Here is a 21,376-nt window from a genome sequence, read left to right as displayed (position 1 = left end):
GCTCTATACAGATTGTGGGATCACAATCTCCCTCTTCCTGCTTGTTATACCTCTAGCTATGCAGCCAAGCATCCTACTTGCTTTCCCTACCGCCTGACCGCACTGTTCACCCATTTTGAGACTCAGAAATCACTGCACCTAAATCCTTTATTAAGGGGGTTCAGGGGTTTTAATTTAGAGGAGGGTATCTCCTACCGTCCAGTAGACATACAATCTGGCCACAATGGTGGCACTAAATAATGCCCACCCTTAAGAGAGGCCCAGCCAAATTGTTGTACAGTACACACATAACCTGTCAGACTGCCGACGCCAGCGTGAACCTTCGCAGATCTGTGAAACGCCTTCCAAATTTCATCCTTCATTCTGTTTCTCCGAAGATTAAATTATTGTGTGAATACCAGGTCCCAGATTCAGCTAACGGGGTTTCTCTCCCCCCCCCCCAATCATTTTCCAAGTTTATAGGAACTTGTCAAGGACTTGTAAATAACTTGAACCCACAAGTTCTTACAACCGCAGGAATGAGATGGCAACACCACCCCGGTTGTTAGCCAAAAGGTTTTCATCTTTCGTCTAACGGCGTTTCTTTGATTTGTTACTTGTATTTTTGTCGGGAATGTTTTTGGCTTGAAAAAAGAAGTTTGAGCTAAATACATCCTCCTTTTTGAGAAAGTTCTTCGTCTGTAGGGTGTCAACCCATCAGAAATGATCAACCCCTTATACTGATTTTGATATTTTTAAATTTATTTATTTTTATTATTATTTATTTATTTTGTCCAATACACAATAATACACAATGAACGTTATAGAGGATATGGTAGAGAAGAAATACGAGATATAGGAGAGACTATAGGACAGGGGACGGAAGGCACTCTAGTGCGCTTATGTACGCCTCTTACTGACCTCTTAGGAACCTGGAAAGGTCAACCGTGGATAGTCTAAGGCAGGTATCGACAAACCCAGGCGCCTGGTCGCCAGTGGCGCCTAGAAAATGTTGTCTGGCGCCTAGAAAATGTTGCCTGCTGTACTGTATGTCAGCGTTTCCCAACCGGTGTGCCCGGTGTGCCGCGAGACATGGCCAGGTGTGCCGCTAAGCTCCAGCTGGGCGGGGCGCTGCCGGTACTTCCGTCCTGGGGCTCCCGCTCGCAGCTGTCCTCCGCCTCCTGCTCGATGCCGCGGTTTTCGGCGCTCTCCTGCTGGGCGCCAAAGAAGGAAGGCAGGAAGAAGGAGAGCTTTATTCTTCGCGCCTTTTCCCCGCCTTCCTTCTTTGGGACCCAGCAGGAGAGCGCCGAAAACCGCGGCATCGAGCAGGAGCCGGTTGACAGCTGCGAGCGGGAGCCCCAAGACGGAAGTACCGGCAGCGCCCCGCCCAGCTGGAGCTTCTCCTGCGTCGACGGCAAGTTTCCTTTGTGGCCCGGTGGGAGGGCACTGGCGATGGGAGCGGGGGGCGGGGGCGGCCGCAGTGGCCGCAGGCAGTCGTGGGGAGATGGCGGCGGCGAGAGGGAGCGCTCTCTCTCTCTCTCTCAGCTGACTGCAAGCGGGAGCCCTGACGGTGGCGGTTGGACGTGCTGCTAGACGTCGTACATGCTGGCGCTGCGGGCCTGGCATATACGGTGTCCAGCAGCACGTCCAGCTGCCGCCGTCAGGGCTCCCGCTTGCAGTCAGCTGAGAGAGAGAAAGAAAGAGAGACATATAAGAGAGGCAGAGAGAGAGAGAAAGAGAGACATAGCAAGAGAGGCAGAGAAAGAGACAGAGCAAGAAAGAGAGAGAGAGAAAGAGAGACATAGCAAGAGAGGCAGAGAGAGAGAAAAAGAAAGAGAGACATAGCAAGAGAAAAAGAGAGACTTAGCAAGAGAGGCACAGAGAGAGAGAGAAAGAGAAAGAAAGAGAGACATAGCAAGAGAGACAGAGAGAGAGAAAGAGAGAAAGAGAAAGAAAGAGAGATAGCAAGAGAGGCAAAGAGAAAGAAAGAGACATATAGCAAGACAGTGAAAGAGAGAGAGAGAGCAAGAGAGAGAGAAAAGCAAGAAAGAGATAGCAAGAGAGACAGAGAGAGAGAGAGAGCAAAGGAGAGAGAAAGACATAGAGGAAGGGAAGGAGGGAGAGAGAAAGAGAGAAAGAAAGAAAGAGGGATGGAGAGAGAGAAAGAAGGGAAGGAAGGAAAAGAGAAAGAGGGAGAAATAGAGCGAAAGGGAGGAAGAGAGAGGGTTTTTTTGTCCAAACTTTTCTTTAGCCCTCCCCCCCGCCCCGCCCCCCCCTTTCAGTGTTCCCCGGGATTTTGAAAATATGAATAATGTGCCGCGACTCAAAAAAGGTTGGGAAACACTGCTGTATGTATACAGTATATTTTTCCCGCCTTGTGTTTACGCCCAGAAATGGTACATCTTGGCTTCCGTAGCTCCGCCCATCAACCTCGGAGCGAGCTGCTTTCCCAGCGTCCCCTGCGCTTGCGTGCGTCTCTCCCTCCCCCCCTTGCCTCCATTCCGCCTCCTACTCGAACCCCTTCACTCCCCCCCACCGCACACAGACGCTCCGATCTTGGCCGCTCACCCGCCTTCGGAGAGAAGCGGAAGCCCCTCCCCTCCCGGCGTGAGGTTTTGTTCATTCCTCCTCCGGCCGCGTGCGCGGTGACTTCCGACCAGTAACCCCTCCTCCCCCCTCCCCCCCTCACCCGCGTCCCCGGCCTGGTCTCCCTTTCCTTCTTCTCTGTTTCGGTTTCTGACTAACGGTCTCCCCTCGGATCCCGACGGGAGTACAGCAGAGCCGGCTCGGCGGAGCCAGGCCTGCGCCGGGGGGGAGGGGGTGAAAGCGATGTCAGGTGGAGACTCGGCAGCTGCCGCGGCCTCCCCTCAGCCGTTGCCCTTCTCGCTGCCCAAGCCTCCCCCCCTGATGCAACTGAACCCCGGCGAAGGCGTGCGTCCTGTGGGACCTCCCGGGCCGGAACAGTCGCCGAAAAGCGCTCGCATGGGTGGCCGGCCGGACTGGCCTGCCGGGAAACCCGTCAGTCTTCTGGCGCCTCTCCTTCCGCCGCGCGGGGAACCCGAACCGCTCCTTCCCTTCGGGCCAGTAATCTCAACCACACCGGACTACGGTGTGGTTGAGATTACTGCATTGGCTCATCATTTTCGTAAACAGCTATCTCCACCTGAAAGTGATGACCAATGCATTCACTCACTCCTCAATGAGTGGTATGAGTTTAAGGTCCTTGGAAAAGGAAAGAAACTGTGTGAGCTTCTGGATTTGGCACTCTCCAACACCGAGAGATTTCCAGTTCTGGGAAACCTGTTGTCGATTGTAGCGGTGCTCCCTGTCTCAACCTCATGTTGTGAAAGAGGATTTAGTTTGATGAACATGGTCAAAAATAAATTCAGATCAAGGATGCAAGAAGAAAGTTTAAGTGACTTGTTTATGATCACCATGAATGGGCCATCTGTGAAGGCGTTTGATCCTGCCAAGGCTGTGGACCACTGGTACTTCAGCTCTAAAATCACAAGGCATGTTCATGGCCACAAAACGCAAAGTGAAAAACACTAGAATGTTGCCTAAAATCTAAAATATCAAAATATAATATTTATTATCTTTAAAAGTAAAATGTTGTTTATAACGTTTGTAATGTTTTTTTTGTTAAATTAAAAACCAAGTTTGCTTAAAAAAAATTCTGGCTCCTAAATTTTTTGGCTGGCTCCTAGATTCTGAACAACTTTGTCGACCCCTGGTCTAACGGTTAAATGTTGGGGGTTAGGGGATGATACTACAGAGTCCGGTAATGAGTTCCACGCTTCGACAACCCGATTACTAAAGTCATATTTTTTACAGTCAAGTTTGGAGCGGTTAATATTAAGCTTGAATCTGTTGTGTGCTCTTGTGTTGTCGTGGTTGAAGCTGAAGTAGGCAGGACATTGCAGCATATGATCTTGTGGGCAATACTTAGATCTTTTTTAAGGCGTCGTAGTTCTAAGCTTTCAAGACCCAGGATTGTAAATCTAGTTTCATAGCGTATTGATTCTGTTTCGAGTGGAGGAATGAAGGGCTCTTCTTGTGAAGTACAGTGATCCCTCGATTATCGCGAGGGTTCCGTTCCAAGACCCCTCGCGATAATCGATTTTTCGCGATGTAGGGTTGCAGAAGTAAAAACACCATCTGCGCATGCGCGCCCTTTTTCATGGCCGCGCATGCACAGATGGTGGAGTTTGCGTGGGCGGCGGGGAAGACCCAGGGAAGGTTCCTTCAGCCGTCCAGCAGCTGATCTGCTCGGCAGCGCAGCAGCAGCGAGCACACGAAGATCGGGGTTTCCCCGCCGCCCACGCAAAGGGGAAACCCCGATTCGGCTCCTCGCTGCTGCCGCGCTGCCGAGCAGATCAGCTGCTAGGCGGCCGAAGGAACCTTCCCTGGGTCTTCCTCGCTGATGCCCCCGCTCGCCCGCCGGCCCGCCCGCCGCCCGCCAGCAAGAGGGGGAGAGATAGAGAAAGAGAGAAGGAAAGAAAGAGATGAGAGAGGGAGGAAGAGAGTGTGAGAGAGGAAGAAGCAAGATAGAGAAAGAGAGAGAGAAAGAAAGATGAGAAAGGAAGGAAGAGAGTGACGTCATCGGGTGGGAAAAATCACGATATAGCGTTTCGCGAAGAACGAGATCACGAAAATCGAGGGATCACTGTATCTTTGGACATTTTCGAGAGTGTTTATGTCCGAAATGCGGTGTGGGTTCCAGACAGATGAGCTGTATTCGGGGATGGGTCTGGCGAAAGTTTTGTAAGTTCTGGTGAGTAGTGTGAGATTTCCAGAGCAGAAGATATAGGATTACATTAACAACTCTTGAGGCCTGCCGATAACCTTCCACAAGATCTGGAAGAAAAAGGATTGGAAACAATCATCTTAAAGACTTTTTCAGCCAACAGTTTGAAATGAACAAATGAACCATTGTCCAAGCAACAAAAAAAATAGTAAATGAATGAATGAACGAAAACAAAAACTATTTAAGGATGATACAAATATAAACATAATTATGAATGTAAACTATTTAATGAGCACTAGAATATGAAGGAAAGGCACATATTTATATAGGATACTTATATTAGTGATAGGCTGTAGAAACAGAAACTCAACAGGATGTTGACATGTATGTTAAATGTTTTCAGGGTATAATTTTTTTTATTTTTTTTCTCTCCACACCTTACAGAAATACAAATTCTCATACCTTCAGATTTCAGTACAATACAATATAGTATCAGTTACCAAATTCTCAATTAAAATTCTTAATTATATCAATCAATCAATATCAATCAATCAATTAATACAATAAATCGATATCTGTAACCTAGAGTTTTGTTCATTTATTTGTGTATTCAATTTATGCAACCACTTTATTTATTTATTTATTTATTTATATATTCATTCATTCGGTTTATACATTTCACTTTTTAGTGGACTCTAGGGAACACTTTTTTAATAATTCATTTTTTAAAAACTTTTATCTTCCAGGTCAGCCAGTTCAGGCAACTTTATTCCAAGGTCATTAATGATAAACACGACGATGTGATGGCTAAGTTTGGAGCGATCCTGGCCCAGGGCATATTGGATGCAGGTAATTAATTGGTGTTCCAGCGTTGAAACATATAGACATGCATACATAGATACATATGTAAAGGTTTCTATCCCTTGTTTTAAATCAAGAAGGTTTCCTTTCTCAATCTTCAGCCCTGCTGGGATCTTGAACCGTAGCTGGAAACACTTTGGACTGAGAATTTGGGAGGTTGTAGTCCTGAGTTACAGAAATTCCAAGTTGGGAAGGACTTTTTTTTGGCTTTGTTTGTTTATTTGATGCATTGGTAAATTTACCTGAAAGTAGAGTAGAATATTAAAAATGAATAGAATATGGAATGGAAAGAATTAGAATATAGAATGGATTGGAATGGAATGAATTAGATCAGACCTGGGCAAGGTCAGTCCAACTTTTCTAGATAAGAACAGGGTGTTCAAGATATAATATATAATTTATAATTATATATATATAGAATATAATATAGAATATGCAATATAATATATAATTATAATTTATAATTATAATATAATTAACTCAGTTCTACCCAATAATATACAGTATTGGGTAGAACTGAGTTAATTATATTAGTCCGGCCCTCTAAAACCATCCCAATTTCTCATGCGGCCCTATGGCAAAATTAATTGTCCACCCCTGAATTAGATTATGGAATGGAGAAGAGTGGAGTAGAATTTACTATAGAATTTAGAATAGAACTTAGAATAGAATTTTGAATAGAGCTTAGAATAGAATTTAGAATAGAACTTAGAATAGAATTTAGAATACAACTTAGAATACAACTTAGAATAGAATTTAGAATAGAACTTTGAATAGAACTTTGAATAGAATAAAAAGGTTACCCCAGGTTCTCAATGGGAGGCAGGTTGGCAGCCATTGTTTTGTTCTGCAGTTCTGATTCTCCTCTGAAGTCTGTGTCGGTCTTGTTGGGTGGCAGAACGGAATCAGACAGTGATGGAGATGCAGATGACAGACTTCATGTCTGGAGAAACAAAATGGCCAATTGATGGGTGTGGAATTTTGCTTGCCGGTCTCAGCGTTGGATGCCAAAGGGATTCATTTTACCCATTCACCTCCCCCTAGGTGCTTGAACAGGGGGCTGGACTAGATGACCTCTAAGGTCCCTTCTAGCTCCTTTCCATTCTAGGTTTCCAAACTTTTCACCTTAAAGCCATTCTTAATGCTCTGCTCTGGATTCCTGTCTTTCCTCAAAAAAAAAAAGATTTTTTTTTAAAAAAAACCCTGAAATAAACTGAACGGATGGCAAGGCTCCACTTAGGGCCGGAGCAAGGAAAGTAAACCACAGTATATTGTGGTGAGTGAGTCATGCTGCCCTTTAGCCGGTCCATGAATAATAAAAGATTGATTAGCAATAAAATGTGACTCTTGTATGAGCCTCCGTAAGCATGGGCAGTGACGTCCACTAGGCTCTGACCTAATGATGGAATGGACATAATTTGTGGCATTTGCACTGTGATGCTGTGATGCAATTGATACCACTGTGGCTTCTCTTAAGGTAGTTGTGCTGGTATGTTTGTGGCTAAAGTGCTGGACTTGAAACTGGGATACCGAGTTCTAGTACCGAGTTCTAGTCCTGCTTTAGGTATGAAAACTAGCTGGGTGGCTTTGGTTCTATCACCAGGAGACTGAGAGTTCTAGTCCTGCCGTAGGCATGAGAACTGGCTAGGCTTTAGACTGATCACCAGGAGATTGGGAATTCTGTATGAGTGACGTTGGGCCGACCACCAGGAGATGGTGAGTTCTGTGTTCATACTGGAATACTGTGTTCAGTTTGGGAGACCTCACCTACAAAAAGATATTGATAAAATTGAAGGGGTCCAAAGACGGGCGACAAAAACGGTGGAAGGTCTTAAGCACAAAACTTACCAGGAAAGACTTAATGAACTCAATCTGTCTAATCTGGAGGACAGAAGGGAAAGGGGGGACATGATTGAAACATTTAAATAGGTTAAAGGGTTAAATAAGGTTCAGGAGGGAAGTGTTTTTAATAGGAAAGTGATCACAAGAAAAAGGGGGCAGAATCTGAGGTTAGTTGGGGGAAAGATCAGAAGCAACGTGAGAAAATATTATTTGACTGAAAGAGTAGTAGATGCTTGGAACAAACTTCCAGCAGAGGTGGTTGGTAAATCCACAGGAACTGAATGTAAACATGCCTGGGATAAACATAGACCCATCCTAAGATAAAATACAGGAAATAGTATAAGGGCAGACTAGATGGACCAGGAGGTCTTTTTCTGCCGTCAGTCTTCTATGTTTCTAGTCTTGCCTTAGGCATGAAAGCTGGTTGTGTGGCTTTGGTTCCATCACTAGGAGACTGTGAGTTCTAGTCCTGGTTTAGGCATGAAAGCCAGCTAGGTGATGTTAGACCAATCACCAGGAGACTGGAAATTCTAGTCTCGCCTTTTGTGGGGAACAGGGTAGATTGGGGAATGAGTGAGAATGACTTGGATGGGGGAATAGATGGGGAACTCATCAAATTTGCAGATGACACCAAACTGGCAGGAATAGCCAACTCTCTGGAAGATAGGCTCAAGATACAGAAGGATCTTGACATACTTGAACAATGGGCGCTATCTAACAAAATGAAATTCAAGAGTGAAAAAAGTGAGGTTCTACATTTAGGCAAGAAAAACCAAATGCACAAGTACAGTATATGTGGTACATTGCTCAACAGTAGTAACTGTGAGAGGGATCCTGGAGTCCTAGTGGACAACCATTTAAATAGGAGCCAGCCGTGTGCAGCAGCTGTCAAAAAAGCCAACACAGTTCTAGGCTGCATCAACAGAGGGAGAGAATCAAGATCACATGAAGTGTTAATACCACTTTATAAGGCCTTGATAAGGCCACACTTGAAATATGGCATTCAGTTTTGGTCGCCACGATGCAAAAAGGATGCTGAGACTCTAGAAAGAGTGCAGAGAATGTAGATATTTTAATTATTAGATTTGCCATTTTATATTGTTTTCACCATTACTGTGAGCCGCCCCGAGTCCACGGAGAGGGGCGGCATACAAATCTAATAAATGAAATAAATAAATCATAAATAAATAAATAAATAGAGAAGAGCGACAAAGATGATTAGGGGATAAATGGAGGCTAAAACATATGAAGAACGGTTGCAGGAACTGGGCATGGCTGGTTTAATGAAAAGAAGGACCAGGGGAGACATGATAGCAGTGTTCCAATATCTCAGGGGTTGCCCCAAAGAAGGAGGAGTGAAGCTATTCTCCAAAGCACCTGAGGGTAGAACAAGAAGCAATGGATGGAAACTAAACAAGGAGAGAAGCAACTTAGAACTAAGGAGGAATTTCCTGACAGTGACAACAATTAATCCATGGAACAGCTTGCCTCCAGAAGTTGTGAACATTCCAACACTGGAAGTTTTTAAAAAGATGTTCGATAGCCATTTGTCTCAAGTAGTGCAGGGTTTCCTGTCTGAGCAGGGGGTTGAACTAGAAGACCTCCAAGGTCCCTTCCAACTCCTACTCCTACTCCTCTTCTTCTTCTTTTTCATCTTCATCTTCATCATATTGTTGTTGCTGTTGTTGTCGTCATTATTATTGTCATTATTATTATTGTCATTAAATATGAGTCAGTTGCCAAATATCTGAATTTTGATCATGTGACTGCAAGGATTCTGCAATGGTCGTGTGAAAAATACTCATATGTTGTACGTTTTTCAGTGGCATTCTTCCTCCGATTGGTCACTAAACTATCTGTTGTAATCTGTTGAAGATCAATCAATGTCCAGAGGATTAGGGAGACTGGAGGCTAAAACACACGCGGACATGTTATAGGAATTGAGGCAACTGCCTAGCATCAGCCTGACAAGTCCTGCCGCCTGCTTTTTCCCGGAGTTGAAATTACCACCCAGGGCTGGTTATCTGGCAGGATGAATTCTGCTGCCGTGATGCACCCGAACTTCCACGATCCGAAAGGGAAGCCGATGCAAAGACTCCTCCGGGCTGAAGGGTGGAGTTAGAAAGGCTTTTGTCAGATGCTGGCAGAGTTTGAGGTTGGAAAGATGATTTTTATTTCCAAGAAAATAAAAATGAATCAAGGTGACAACAAGTCAGCGGGCCTTTGTGCAACACCGGAAACCCAACGGACTCAGTCCCAAATGAGTGTGCTAGAATTTAATTTCACCACGTACCTACTTGGTAAGAGAGAAACACATGTTTTCAATTGAGACGCCTCTTGTCTTTACAAAGGAGGTGAAGATGAACTGCCGAAATAGTCATCGGGAGGGAGAATCCACCAAGAATCTGAGTTAGCTTTCCGTGGAAACAGGAAGCTGGGCCAGAAATATGCTTGGTCTGTTCCAGGAGAACCAGCTGTTGCAATCTCTCTTTGCCAAAGGCTGCTCCGGTTTTTCCAACAGGTTAGGGAAGGCCTGGACGCAACGTTCGAGATCATCCCAAAGGTGCTTTTTCAGGAGGCAACTGGATGGTCTTCTCATATCTCCGGGACCGCCTTCTGCCGCACGAATCCCAGCGATCAGTTAGGTCCCACAGAGTTGGCCTTCTCCGGGTCCCGTTAACTAAACAGTGTCGTTTGGCGGTACCCAGGGGAAGAGCCTTCTCTGTGGCGGCCCCGATCCTTTGGAACCAACTCCCCCCCAGATATCAGAGTTGCCCCCACCAGTGTTCCCTCTAATTTTTTGGGGTGGGTGGGCGGAAAAGTATAGTGTCTGAGCGGCAGTCCCTTCGGGACTGGGCGGCACAGAAATAATAAATAAATAAACAAACAAACAAACAAACAAAAAACCCACCCTGTTTTGCCTCAGAGAATTTCAAAATAAAATACTGTATTGTGTGTCTATAACAGTGAGCTCATAATAGGGCAACTCTATCAATATGAAAATGCCACTTAAATAGTTGAGTTAGTTTCAAACTAGATTTTGATTTTCTTTCTCTCTTCCTTACTCCCATTCTTTTTCTTTCTCTTTTCCTTCCTCTCTTTTTTCTATCTGTTTCTCTCTCTTCCTCTCTTCCTCTCTCTCTCTCTCTCCTTCCCTCTCACTCTTTCCCTCTCGGCTTCTGGGCAGGTTTGGAAAACACTGAGTTGATGATGATTTTTAAGTGAGCGATTGCTCACTGCTCAGCTTAGAGGGAACTATGGCCCCCACCCTCCTTGCCTTTCGTAAGCTCCTTAAAACCCACCTCTGCAGTCAGGCATGGGGGAATTGATACTTTCCCTCCCCCTAGGCTTATAAAATTTATGCATGGTATGTCAGTATGTATGATTGGTTTCTAAATTGGGGTTTTTAAATTAACTTAAACATTAGATTTGTTTACATTGTATTATTATTGCTGTTAGCTGCCCCGAGTCTGCGGAGAGGGGCGGCATACAAATCTGATTAATTAATTAATTAATTAATTGTTGTTGTTGTTGGCATTTCGCTTCTCATCCCAGAAGCTTCTTCAGTTCTAACTACAGGGTGAGGGGTGGAAGGATTGATACTCCTTGTAGACAAAGCTGTTCATTTGCATCCTTTCTGAGGCTACTCGGAGGTTTATTTTTTAAAATACAGTGGTACCTCTACAGGTTGGCAGCAATTGCTTTTTCTCATCCCTTGTCTCTCCCCCCCACCCACAAACGTGTCACGTTTGCCACTCAGATTGTGCCAGTGTGGCAAGTCCTCCTTCCGCTTCCGCCCAGGTGGGCATAGGATGACCTTGAACCACTCCCAGCACTTATAATGTTACCTAGTTGAATAATGAAACATTTGCAAGGAAGCAACCAAGCTCAGAGAGCACCAGGATCGCACAGCAATAAGCACTTCTACACTGCTTCACAGTGATTCGCAGCCCCTCTAAGCCGTTTACAGAGACTCCGCCTCTTGCCCCTCCAACAATTTGGGTCCTCATTTGACCCACCTCGGAAGGATGGAAGGCGGAGTCAACCTTGAACCTGGTGAGATTCGATCTGCCAAATTATGTATGATGGAATTGGATGAATACATATGAGTGTATATGGGGTTTTAAATACAGTAATACTTCATCTTATGAACCTAATTGGTTCCGGAAGGAGGTTCGTAAGGCAAAAAGTTCGTAACACGAAACAATGTTTCCCATAGGAAAAAATGTAAAAGCAATTAATGCGTGCAAGGGGGAAAAAAATTGCAAAATGGCGCTCCGCTGGGCGCCGCCGCCTGCCTATCACCTTTTAAAACAACCGGGGGGCTTCTCGGCGTTGTCCCGAACCTGAACTGTTGCCGAACTTTCCAGGCTCGGGTTCGGGAGGCTGCCGAGAAGCGCCGCCGCCCGTCTGTCATCTTCTGAAACAGCCGGGGGCTTCTCGGCGTTCTCCCGAATGCCGAACCCAGAAGTTCGGCAAAAGTTCGGGTTCAGGTTCCGGAGGCCGCCAAGAAGCGTCCGGCTGTTTCAGAAGGTTACAGCTGGGGGGCGGCACCCAGCGGAGCACCGTTTTTGCGATCGACAGCGGCGTTTTTGGCCGATCTGGAGGCTGAAACAGAGGTGGGGAATCCCAATAGGGAATTCCATGGGCGGAGCTTTGACGTCACGAAGATGTCCTTCCTGGTCAGCTGTAACCTTCTGAAACAGCCAGGCGCTTCTCGGCGGCCTCCGGAACCCGAACCTTTGCCGAACTTCCGGGTTCGGCGTTCAGGAGAACGCCGAGAAGCCCCCCTGGCTGTTTCAGAAGGTGACAGGCGGGCAGTGGCGCTTTTTGGCGGCCTCCCGAACCCGAAAAGTTTGGCAAAAGTTCGGGTTCGGGAGAACGCCGAGAAGCCCCCCGGCTGTTTCAAATGGTGACAGCCGGGCAGCGGCAGCGCCCAGCGGAGCACCATTTTGCGATCTGCGGTGGGTTCGTAAGTCGAAAAAAGTTCGTGAGAAGAGGCAAAAAATTTCCGAACCCCGGGTTCGTATCTCGAAATGTTCGTATCACGGGGGGTTCGTATCACAAGGTACTACTGTACTTTTTAGTAATTTGTATAATTCTTTTATAGTAATTTAGATTTCTTTACATATTGTTGCATTTATAATGTTGTAAGCCACCCTGAGTCGCCTCAAGAAGGGTGGCATAAAAATCTAATAAATCAATCAATTGCAGGCAGTCGGGCAATCAGCAGATGTAGCGCAGAAGTACTGCCCTCTAACCACTGCACCACCACATCTCTTGATGAATCTCCATCTTTACAATCATCTGAAAAACATCCTTTCCCACAGTCAAAGAGTTCTCTTTTTTTGTATTTTGTACAAAACAGTTGGGTTTGCAATATATAAACAAGCTAACAATGAATGTTTGTATATATTGAAGTCCTATAGCTTTAAGAGGTAGTGTTGAGAATTGCCACAAGAGGGGGCTAGAAAGCATGATTTTTTCTCTCTCTCTTTGCTGTTCTTTCTGCTGATTCACTGTGACTGATGTAGTAAGCTCTGATATTTTGATGTATCTGATATGCAAGACAAAGACAGGCTTGTAATATTATTATTGTATAGAGAGATATTGACTGATTTGAATGTGTATGACCGGACTGTTATTTCTAAAGCAAACACTATTTTATACACTTTAATTTATCTGTCTTGCATGACTGAATAATTACTCCTACCTCCATTATTATTATTATTATTATTATTATTATTATTATTATTATTATTATTTAGATTTGTATGCCGCACCTTTCCGAGGATTCGGAGTGGCTCACAACAACAGTAGATGCAATAAAATACAAATCCAATATAAACTATATTAAAAAAAACCCTATTATTATAAACAACTAACACTTCTAAAACAATCACACCAATCTCATATGTTGAGTCAGGAAAGGTAAGGGGAGAATCAATCCCCCCATGCTTGGCGGTATAGATGGGTCTTCAGCATCTTACGGAAGGCAAGGAAGGTGGGAACAGTTTGAATCTCAGGGGGGATTTGATTCCAGAGGGCCGGGGCCACCACAGAGAAGGCTCTTCCCCTAGGTCCCGCCAGATGACATTGTTTAGTCGACAGGACCCGGAGAAGGCCAACTCTGTGGGACCTAATCGGCCGCTGGGATTCGTGCGGTAGAAGGCGGTCCCACATGGTCAAAGAGTTCTCTTTAGCCAGAATGTCTCGACTGTGGTGATGTCTTTCAATCTGAGCCTCTCCCTTTGCATCAATCCTCTCTCCAGGTGGCCACAACGTCACAATTTCTCTGCAGTCAAGGACCGGTCACACCCACATGCCTTCGGTGGTCGGCGTCCTGGTCTTCACCCAGTTCTGGTTTTGGTTTCCTCTGTCCCACTTCTTGTCCTTGGCGTTCACGCCGACCTGCGTCATCGGCCTTAACAAAGATCTCAAGGTAGGTGCAGTGTTTTTCTACGTGTGTCAGTGTTGCAAATAATAATAATAATAATTTATTAGATTTGTATGCCACCCCTCTCTGAAGACTCGGGGCGGCTCACAACATAGCAATAATACGATACATTACAAACCTAATAATAAAATTTAAAATTTAAAAGTCAATTAAAAAAAAAATTAATATAACATAACCAGTGTCATAAAATCACCAACTACACAATCGTACACATTCAACCCAGTTCATCATTTATTTATTTATTTATTTATTTATTACTTACTTACTTACTTACTTACTTACTTACTTACTTACTTACTTACTTACTCACTCACTCATTCATTCATTCATTTATTCATTTATCCATTTATTCATTTATTAGATTTGTATGCCACCCCTCTCCGCAGACTCGGGGCGGCTCACAATAGTGATAAAAACAGTATACAATGACAAATCTAATATTAAAAGTCTATAATAATAAATCTAACATTAAAAGTCTAAAAGCCCCATTGTTTAAAAATCGTACATACAACATACCATACATAAAACTACATAGGCAAGGGGAGATATCTCAGTTCCCCCATGCCTGACGGCAAAGGTGGGTTTTAAGGAGTTAACGAAAGGCAAGGAGGGTGGGGGCAGTTCTAATCTCTGGGGGGAGCTGGTTCCAGAGGGCCGGGGCCACCACAGAGAAGGCTGTTCCCCTGGGCCCCACCAACCGGCATTGTTTAGTCGATGGGACCCGGAGAAGGCCAACTTTGTGGGACCTAATCAGCCGCTGGGATTCATGCGGCATTCAAATGGCATTCGAGAAATAAAATTTGAGTCCAAGGCTTCTTCAAATTAACAGGGCCGTGTTAGCCCAACTGGAGAAACCCGAATCTAAAGTCACGATGGTGTTCTACTCTCTGATCTCCAGTAAATTTCCAAGTCCCGAAAACTCACTTCTTTGAAATACAACTCGCTCTTTATTTTTTCAAACAAGCAGGATAAAACGTGATGCTGCATTGCACTTTGTATACACTGCTCCAAAAAATAAAGGGAGCCCTCCAAGAACCCACCCTAGATCTGAATGAATGAAATGTTCTCATTGAATCCTTTGTTCTGTACAAAGTTGAAAGTGCACAACGGCAGGTGAAATTGATGGTCAATCAGTGTTGCTTCCTAAGTGGACAGTTTGATTTCACAGGAGTTTGATTTACTTGGAGTTATATTGTGTTTTTTAAGTGTTCCCTTTATTTTTTTTGAGCAGTGTATATATAAAGAAGCTCCAGTGATAAAGCATCCACAACTTCTAGAGGCAATATTGTCATTGTTCTCAATGTTAACAAATTTCTCCATCCATTGTCTCTTCACCTGCGTTCAGGTGCTTTGGAGACGAGGTTGACTCCCTCTTCTTCCCGGCAACCCCTCAAATATTGGAAGGCTGCTATCATGTCTCCCCTGGTCCTTTTTAAATTGTAGATTAGCCAAATCCAATTCCAGCAACCGTTCTTCGTACGTTTTGGTCTCCAGGTCTTTAATCATCGTAGTTGCTCTTCTCTGCCCTTTTTTCCCAAAGTCATAACATCTTTTTTTTTGGTAAGACTTTTACAAAAGTCTTTGCAAGTTCAACAGGCAAAAGGACACACTTGAAGTTGCAGTCAAATCCCAGCAAAAATATCCTCCTTTATTTGTGTTATTTTATTGAGGTGTAACCTCACCCCCACCCAAAAGGAAGTCTTATCTCACAAATCCTCAGATGTGCCAGATTGGGAGCTACAAGCTTCTGCCCAGCATGTTGAACTTTGGTATTTTAAAAAATCAAAGCGAAATCAAAACCCATTTCCCTGCGCTCTGCAGACGCCTGCTTTATCTGAGCCAAAATCCGATGCTAACCTAAGCTGTCTTGCAGGAATTAAAGGACCCCAGGTTTATCCGCAACCAAGTTTGCAGTCCTTGGGTCAATTAAAAACGAAGTTTAAAAATAAAAGCCAGTTAAAAATAATTTTCATCCCAGCTTTTTTGTCACCGTTTGGTCTTCAGCTTCTGAAATTGTTCCCCTCTTCCTCATTTCCATCTTCTCCCTCCCTCCCTCCCTCCCTCCTTCCTTCCTTCCTTCCTTCCTCTCTCCCTTCTTCCCTCGCTCGCTCCCTCACTCCTTGCTTCCTCCCTCCCTCCCTTCCTGCTTACTTGCTTCTTTCCTTCCTCCCTTCCTTTCCTCCTTTCTCATTCCCTCCCTCCCTCCCATTCTCCCCTCTTTCCTTCCTTTTTTTTCCAGATGCCAAAAGTTCAGTACCGGTCTAACGTCAAGCCCTCCACATTTGCCTACCCAGCCCCATTGGAAGTGCCAAAAGAGAAGGAGAAGGAAAAGGTTGGTTTGCATCCAGGCCCTACCTTCACAGCCTCACCGGCCATCAATGACCCCATCTGATTGTGAAGGAGCATGAAGATATAGATAGATAGACAGGCAGACAGACAGGAAGGAGATAGATAGATAGAAAGAGAGAGAGAGATTGAGATTATACATGACAACAGAGATAGACAGACAGACAGACAGATATAAGACAACAGATATAGATAGACAGGAAGGAGATAGATAGAGAGAGATATTATAGATGACAGACATAGTTAGACAGACAGACAGATATAAGACAACAGACAGATAGACAGGAAGGAGATAGATAAGATAGATAGATAGATAGATAGATACGATAGATAGATACGATAGATAGATAGATAGATAGATAGATACGATAGATAGATAGATAGATAGATAGATAGATAGATAGATACGATAGATACGATAGATAGATAAGATAGATAGATAGATACGATAGATACAAATAGATACGATAGATAGATAGATTTAGTCATTGCACGTGTAATAGGCCCACAACCTTTCCTCCCGCCTGTACTTAGCTTTTTTGTTTTTTACTTAGTCTGAGATGATGTTAGCAGGGAGCAAACAAAAGCTTAGTATAATATAATTTTTTAAAGCTCTGGAGATTGTGATGTCTATCGTTTCTTCATCTGTAACTACACCTGGAACTCCCATTTTTAGGAGAACCCATACACACACACACACACACACCCCTTAATACCTGCCTACCTATGAAAGTGCTTTTGTGTGCCGTTAACTGAGCAAACCTCCCCCGGAGCCTCGCTGGGCTGCTTCTCTAACCCTCCACTGTTTTCCTTCCTCCCCGGTTGCAACCAGGTGTCCACCGCCGTGTTGTCCATCACCGCAAAAGCCAAGAAGAAAGAGAAGGAGAAAGAGAAAGAGAAGAAGGAAGAGGAGAAAATGGAAGTGGTGAGTCGACTTCTCTAGCTAGTCCAGTTTGGAAGGAAGCCGCCTGCGCATGCGCGGAGGCAAAACAAACGCTGGGAGATTTCAGCGTGTTTTTTTTCCTTCCTGCGCATGCGCGGAAGTAAATACACACTGGGACGCGCGCCCATAGAAGCTGCATGTACACTGGTGGCGGTCATGGCAATCCGCCACTGAGCCGCGCACAGCCTACAATTAAAGTTCCAGTTTTGATTCTCAGCACAGACTCAGAAGCACTCAGCTCCCATTGGCCATTGGCTGGCGGAGTTGCTGTGCCTATTCATTGGCTAACCTTGTTAACCTGGCCCTCCCAGTTCATGAATATCACAACAGAGTTCACAGGAATGACTGATAATTAAATGGCAGGATTTTACATTTTTCTGCTAAGCTGGGCCCTTCTGCAAAAATCCACATTCACAAACCAGGAAATTTAAACTTGTGTTTGATAAGACTTTTTTAAAAAAATTGCTAAATTCACCTGTTTTAAAAGGGTTGAGCCCACCCACAGGGGGTTGCTGTTTTCCTCCATTCCAAAGAGCCCTGCTGAATGGGGCCAAAGCCCATCGAGTCCAGCATTCTATGGCCCACAGTGGCCCCCCAATTGTCCATGGGGATCTTGAGCAGAAAGAGAAGGCAAGACCCTCCCTTTCCCTTGACCCCCAACAAATGGGACCCAAGGGAATCCTGACTGCCTCAACCAACATAGAGGTGGCACATGGACATCCATTTCAATAACCACCGATACACTTGGCATCCATGAATCTGTCTAATCCTGCCTTGATGCTATCCAGGCTGACAGCTGTCACGACCTCTTCTGGAAGTGAATTCCATAAACCAACGACCCTCTGGGTGGATAAATATTTCCCTTGATTTGTCCTCACTTTCTCACCTATGAGCTTTAGGGAGGGGCCCCTCGTCCTAGTATTGTGTGATAGAGAAAAGAATTTTTCTCTATCCACCTTTTCTATCCCATGCAGGATTTTATACACTTCGATCAAGTCCCCCCTTCAACGCCACCTTTCAAGGCTGAAGAGACCAAGGCGTTGCAACCTGGTTTCATAAGGGAGGGGCTCCATTCCCTTGATCCTTCTTGTTGCCCTTTTTTGCACCTTTTCCATTCTATCCTTGAGGTGCAGTGACCAGAACTGTACACAGGACTCCAAGTGGGGTCTCACCATCGATTTGTACAGAGGCAAAACAACCCTTACTGACTTATTTTTGATTCCCTTCCTAATCATGCCAAGTATAGAATTTGCTTTTTTTACTGCTGTTGTGCACTGGGTAGACATCTTCATTGAGCTGTCCACCAAAACCCCAAGATCCCTTTCTTGGGTTGTTTCAGAAAGCTTTGTCCCCATCAGTTGGAAGGTATCATTGGGGTTCTTTGCCCCGATGTGCATAACTTTGTACTTGTTTAGGTTAAAATGCATTTGCCACTTTGTCACTCAATTTCGCGAGATCCCTCTTGTTACTTTCCTCACCTCCACAAACAGGAAGAAGCGGAGAAGAAGGAGGAGAAGGAGAAGAAGAAGGAGCCTGAACCCTCTTTTCAGATCCTGGACAATCCAGCCCGGGTGATGCCGGCCCAGCTGAAGGTGCTCACGATGCCCGAGAGCTGCCGGTACCAGCCTTTCAAGACGGTGAGTTTCCACTACCTACCTACCTGCCACCCAACCCCCACCTACCTGTCCATCCACTTACCCACCTGTTTATCTGTATACATGGTCTGCTTACCTGCCTACCCATCACCCATCCATTCACCCATCCATCTGTCCATCCATCCACCTACCTACCTGTCTATCATTTCTACTTACCTACCTATCTATCATCCTTCTGTCCGTCCATCCGTCCACCTAGCCACCCATCCATCCATCCATATGTCTAAGTGCTATTGCCCTTCCTTCATCGTCTCATTCTTACTTTCTTTCCTCCCTCTCTCCCCCCTCCATCCATCCATTTGTCCGTTCATCCCTCCCTCCCTCCTCTTATTCTTCCTTTCTTTTCTTCCTTCTTTCTTCTTTTCATTCCTCCATCCCTCCTCATTCTTACTTTCTTTCCTCCCTCCTTCTCTCCTCTCATTCTTTCCTTCCTTCTTCCCTTCCTCCGTCCCTGCATCTCTCCCTCCTCTTATTCTTACTTTATTTTCTTCCTCCCTCCCTTCTCTCATTCCTACTTTACTCTCTTCCTCCCTCCTTCACTATGGATGGATGGAAGGAAGGAGAGGAAGGAAGGAGAGAGGAAGGGAGGAAAGAAAGTAAGAATGACTTGCTTTCCTTTTTCCCTCCCTCCCTCCTTCCTTCCTTCCTTCCTTCCTTCCTACTCTCCCTCCCTCCATCACTCACTCACTCACTCACTCACTCACTCACTTAGTGGCCCAGTGCTTAGGATGTAGCATTGCAGGCTAATTTTGCCCATAGCCATGAGTTTGATCCTGATCAGCTCTAAGTTGACTCAGCTGACTTTCCGAGGTCGGTAAATGAGGACCCAGATAGTTCGGGGCAATAGGCTGACTATGCAAACTGCTCAGAGTAGGGCTGTATCCTGCACGAGTCAAAAAGAGGGCGGTGAAAATATTTACTGACCCCTCGCATCCTGGACATCAACTTTTATGTTCCCTGAGAGCATCTGCACCAAAGGCAAATTCCTTGTGTGTCCAACCACACTTGGCCAATAAAAATTCTAAAGCCCTGTGAAACGGTATCTAAGTCTTAAGTGCCGCTGTTATTAGCTGCCTGCTTTTGTCCCCTTAGCTTTCCATTGGGGGCATCATCGTCTTGCGAGACACCAGTGAGGACACGGAAGAGCTGGTGGAGCCCGTGGCAGCCCACGGCCCCAAGATAGAGGAGGAGGAGCAGGAGCCGGAGCCCCCCGAACCCTTCGAGTATATCGATGACTAGGATTCAGGTGGGTGTCCTTGGGCTTCCCGGCTGGATTCGCTTTCACCGGACAAGGCCAAAATTTTAATCCAGACGGAAGATGACCCTGGGAAAATTATAGGGAAAATTAATGAACTCAATCTGTAGAGTCTGGAGTTCAGAAAGAAAAAGGGGGACACGGTGGAAACATTTCAATATGTTAAAGGGCTAATTGAGGTTCAGGAGGGAAGTGTTTTTAATAGGAAAGTGAACCCAAGAACAAGGGGACACAATCTGAAGTTAGTTGGGGGAAAGATCAGAAGCAACGGGAGAAAATCTTATTTGACTGAAAGGGTAGTAGATGCTTGGAACAAACTTCCAGCAGACGTGGTTGGTAAATCCACGGGAACTGAATTGAAACATGCCTGGGATAAACATAGATCCATCCTAAGATAAAATACAGAAAATAGTATATAGACCAGGAGGGCTTTTACTGCCGTCAATCTTCTATGTTTCTGTGGGCGGGGAATTCAGCGGCCTGACTGTTGGTCAAGTGCCGTGGTAGTGATTGGATGCCCGGGCAATTGGTCCTTTTGGGATCCAGAGATAATAAGCAGAGGAGGACGAGGACTCTGTGACCTTCATGGTTTTATTGCAAATGTTTCATGACCCAACTATGGAACGTCAGCCACTAAACGTAGAAGAAGCCCAGCCTTCTGCAAGCGAGGAAGCTCACCCCAATTCCTTTCTTCTTCCTCCTCCTCCTCCTCCTCCAGACAAACCCCCTCAATGGAGTTCGGCACAACGTCGGAGCGTCTGGAGCCCCCCTGGGAGGAGGAAGCTCCCGCGACAAGCCGCAGCTCAGCAGCGCATGGCCCAACCGACGCTTCTCTGCTGGCCATTCTGCGGACGACGGAGAACTGGCCCTTTCTCTCTTTTCGCGTTTACTCCTCATTTACAAGAAACCCGGTTTTCAAAATAAATTAATAAAAAAATACCCGAAAGGTAAAAAAAAAAATTCTGGCGGTTTGTTATTAGATTTCTCTCTCTCTCTCTCTCTCTCTCTTTCTCTTTCTTTCTCTCTTTTTCTCTCTCTGTCTCTCTCTCTCTCTTTCTCTCTGTCTCTCTCTTTCTCTTTCTAACATTCTCTCTTTCTCTTTCTCTCTCTTTCTCTCTGTCTCTCTCACTTTCTCTCTCTTTCTCTCTGTCTCTCTCTCTTTCTTTCTCTCTCTCTCTTTCTCTCTGTCTCTCTTTCTCTTTCTTTCTCTCTCTCTCTTTCTCTTTCTCTCTTTCTCTCTCTCTTTCTGTCTCTCTCTCTCTCACTCTCTTTCTTTCTCTCGCTCTCTTTC

The 21,376-nt window shown here is 45.2% G+C and overlaps 1 protein-coding gene across 1 annotated transcript in view; it reads left to right on the top strand.

Moving 5' to 3' along the window:
- PSMD1 (proteasome 26S subunit, non-ATPase 1) overlaps window positions 1-21,045 on the top strand; it is a 130,284-nt gene extending 109,239 nt beyond the window's left edge. The window contains exons 20-26 of the mRNA XM_070753819.1: window positions 5,473-5,575; window positions 13,702-13,871; window positions 16,126-16,218; window positions 17,065-17,157; window positions 18,666-18,812; window positions 19,923-20,076; window positions 20,804-21,045. Of these exons, the coding sequence (XP_070609920.1) occupies window positions 5,473-5,575; window positions 13,702-13,871; window positions 16,126-16,218; window positions 17,065-17,157; window positions 18,666-18,812; window positions 19,923-20,069 (753 nt within the window). The 3' untranslated portion in view covers window positions 20,070-20,076; window positions 20,804-21,045. The remainder of the gene's footprint in view (window positions 1-5,472; window positions 5,576-13,701; window positions 13,872-16,125; window positions 16,219-17,064; window positions 17,158-18,665; window positions 18,813-19,922; window positions 20,077-20,803) is intronic.
- Window positions 21,046-21,376: the final 331 nt, after the last annotated feature.

This window comes from Erythrolamprus reginae, chromosome 5, assembly GCF_031021105.1.
Source record: "Erythrolamprus reginae isolate rEryReg1 chromosome 5, rEryReg1.hap1, whole genome shotgun sequence".
NCBI lineage: Eukaryota > Metazoa > Chordata > Lepidosauria > Squamata > Dipsadidae > Erythrolamprus > Erythrolamprus reginae.
This window is presented reverse-complemented; position numbering and strand designations above follow the sequence as displayed.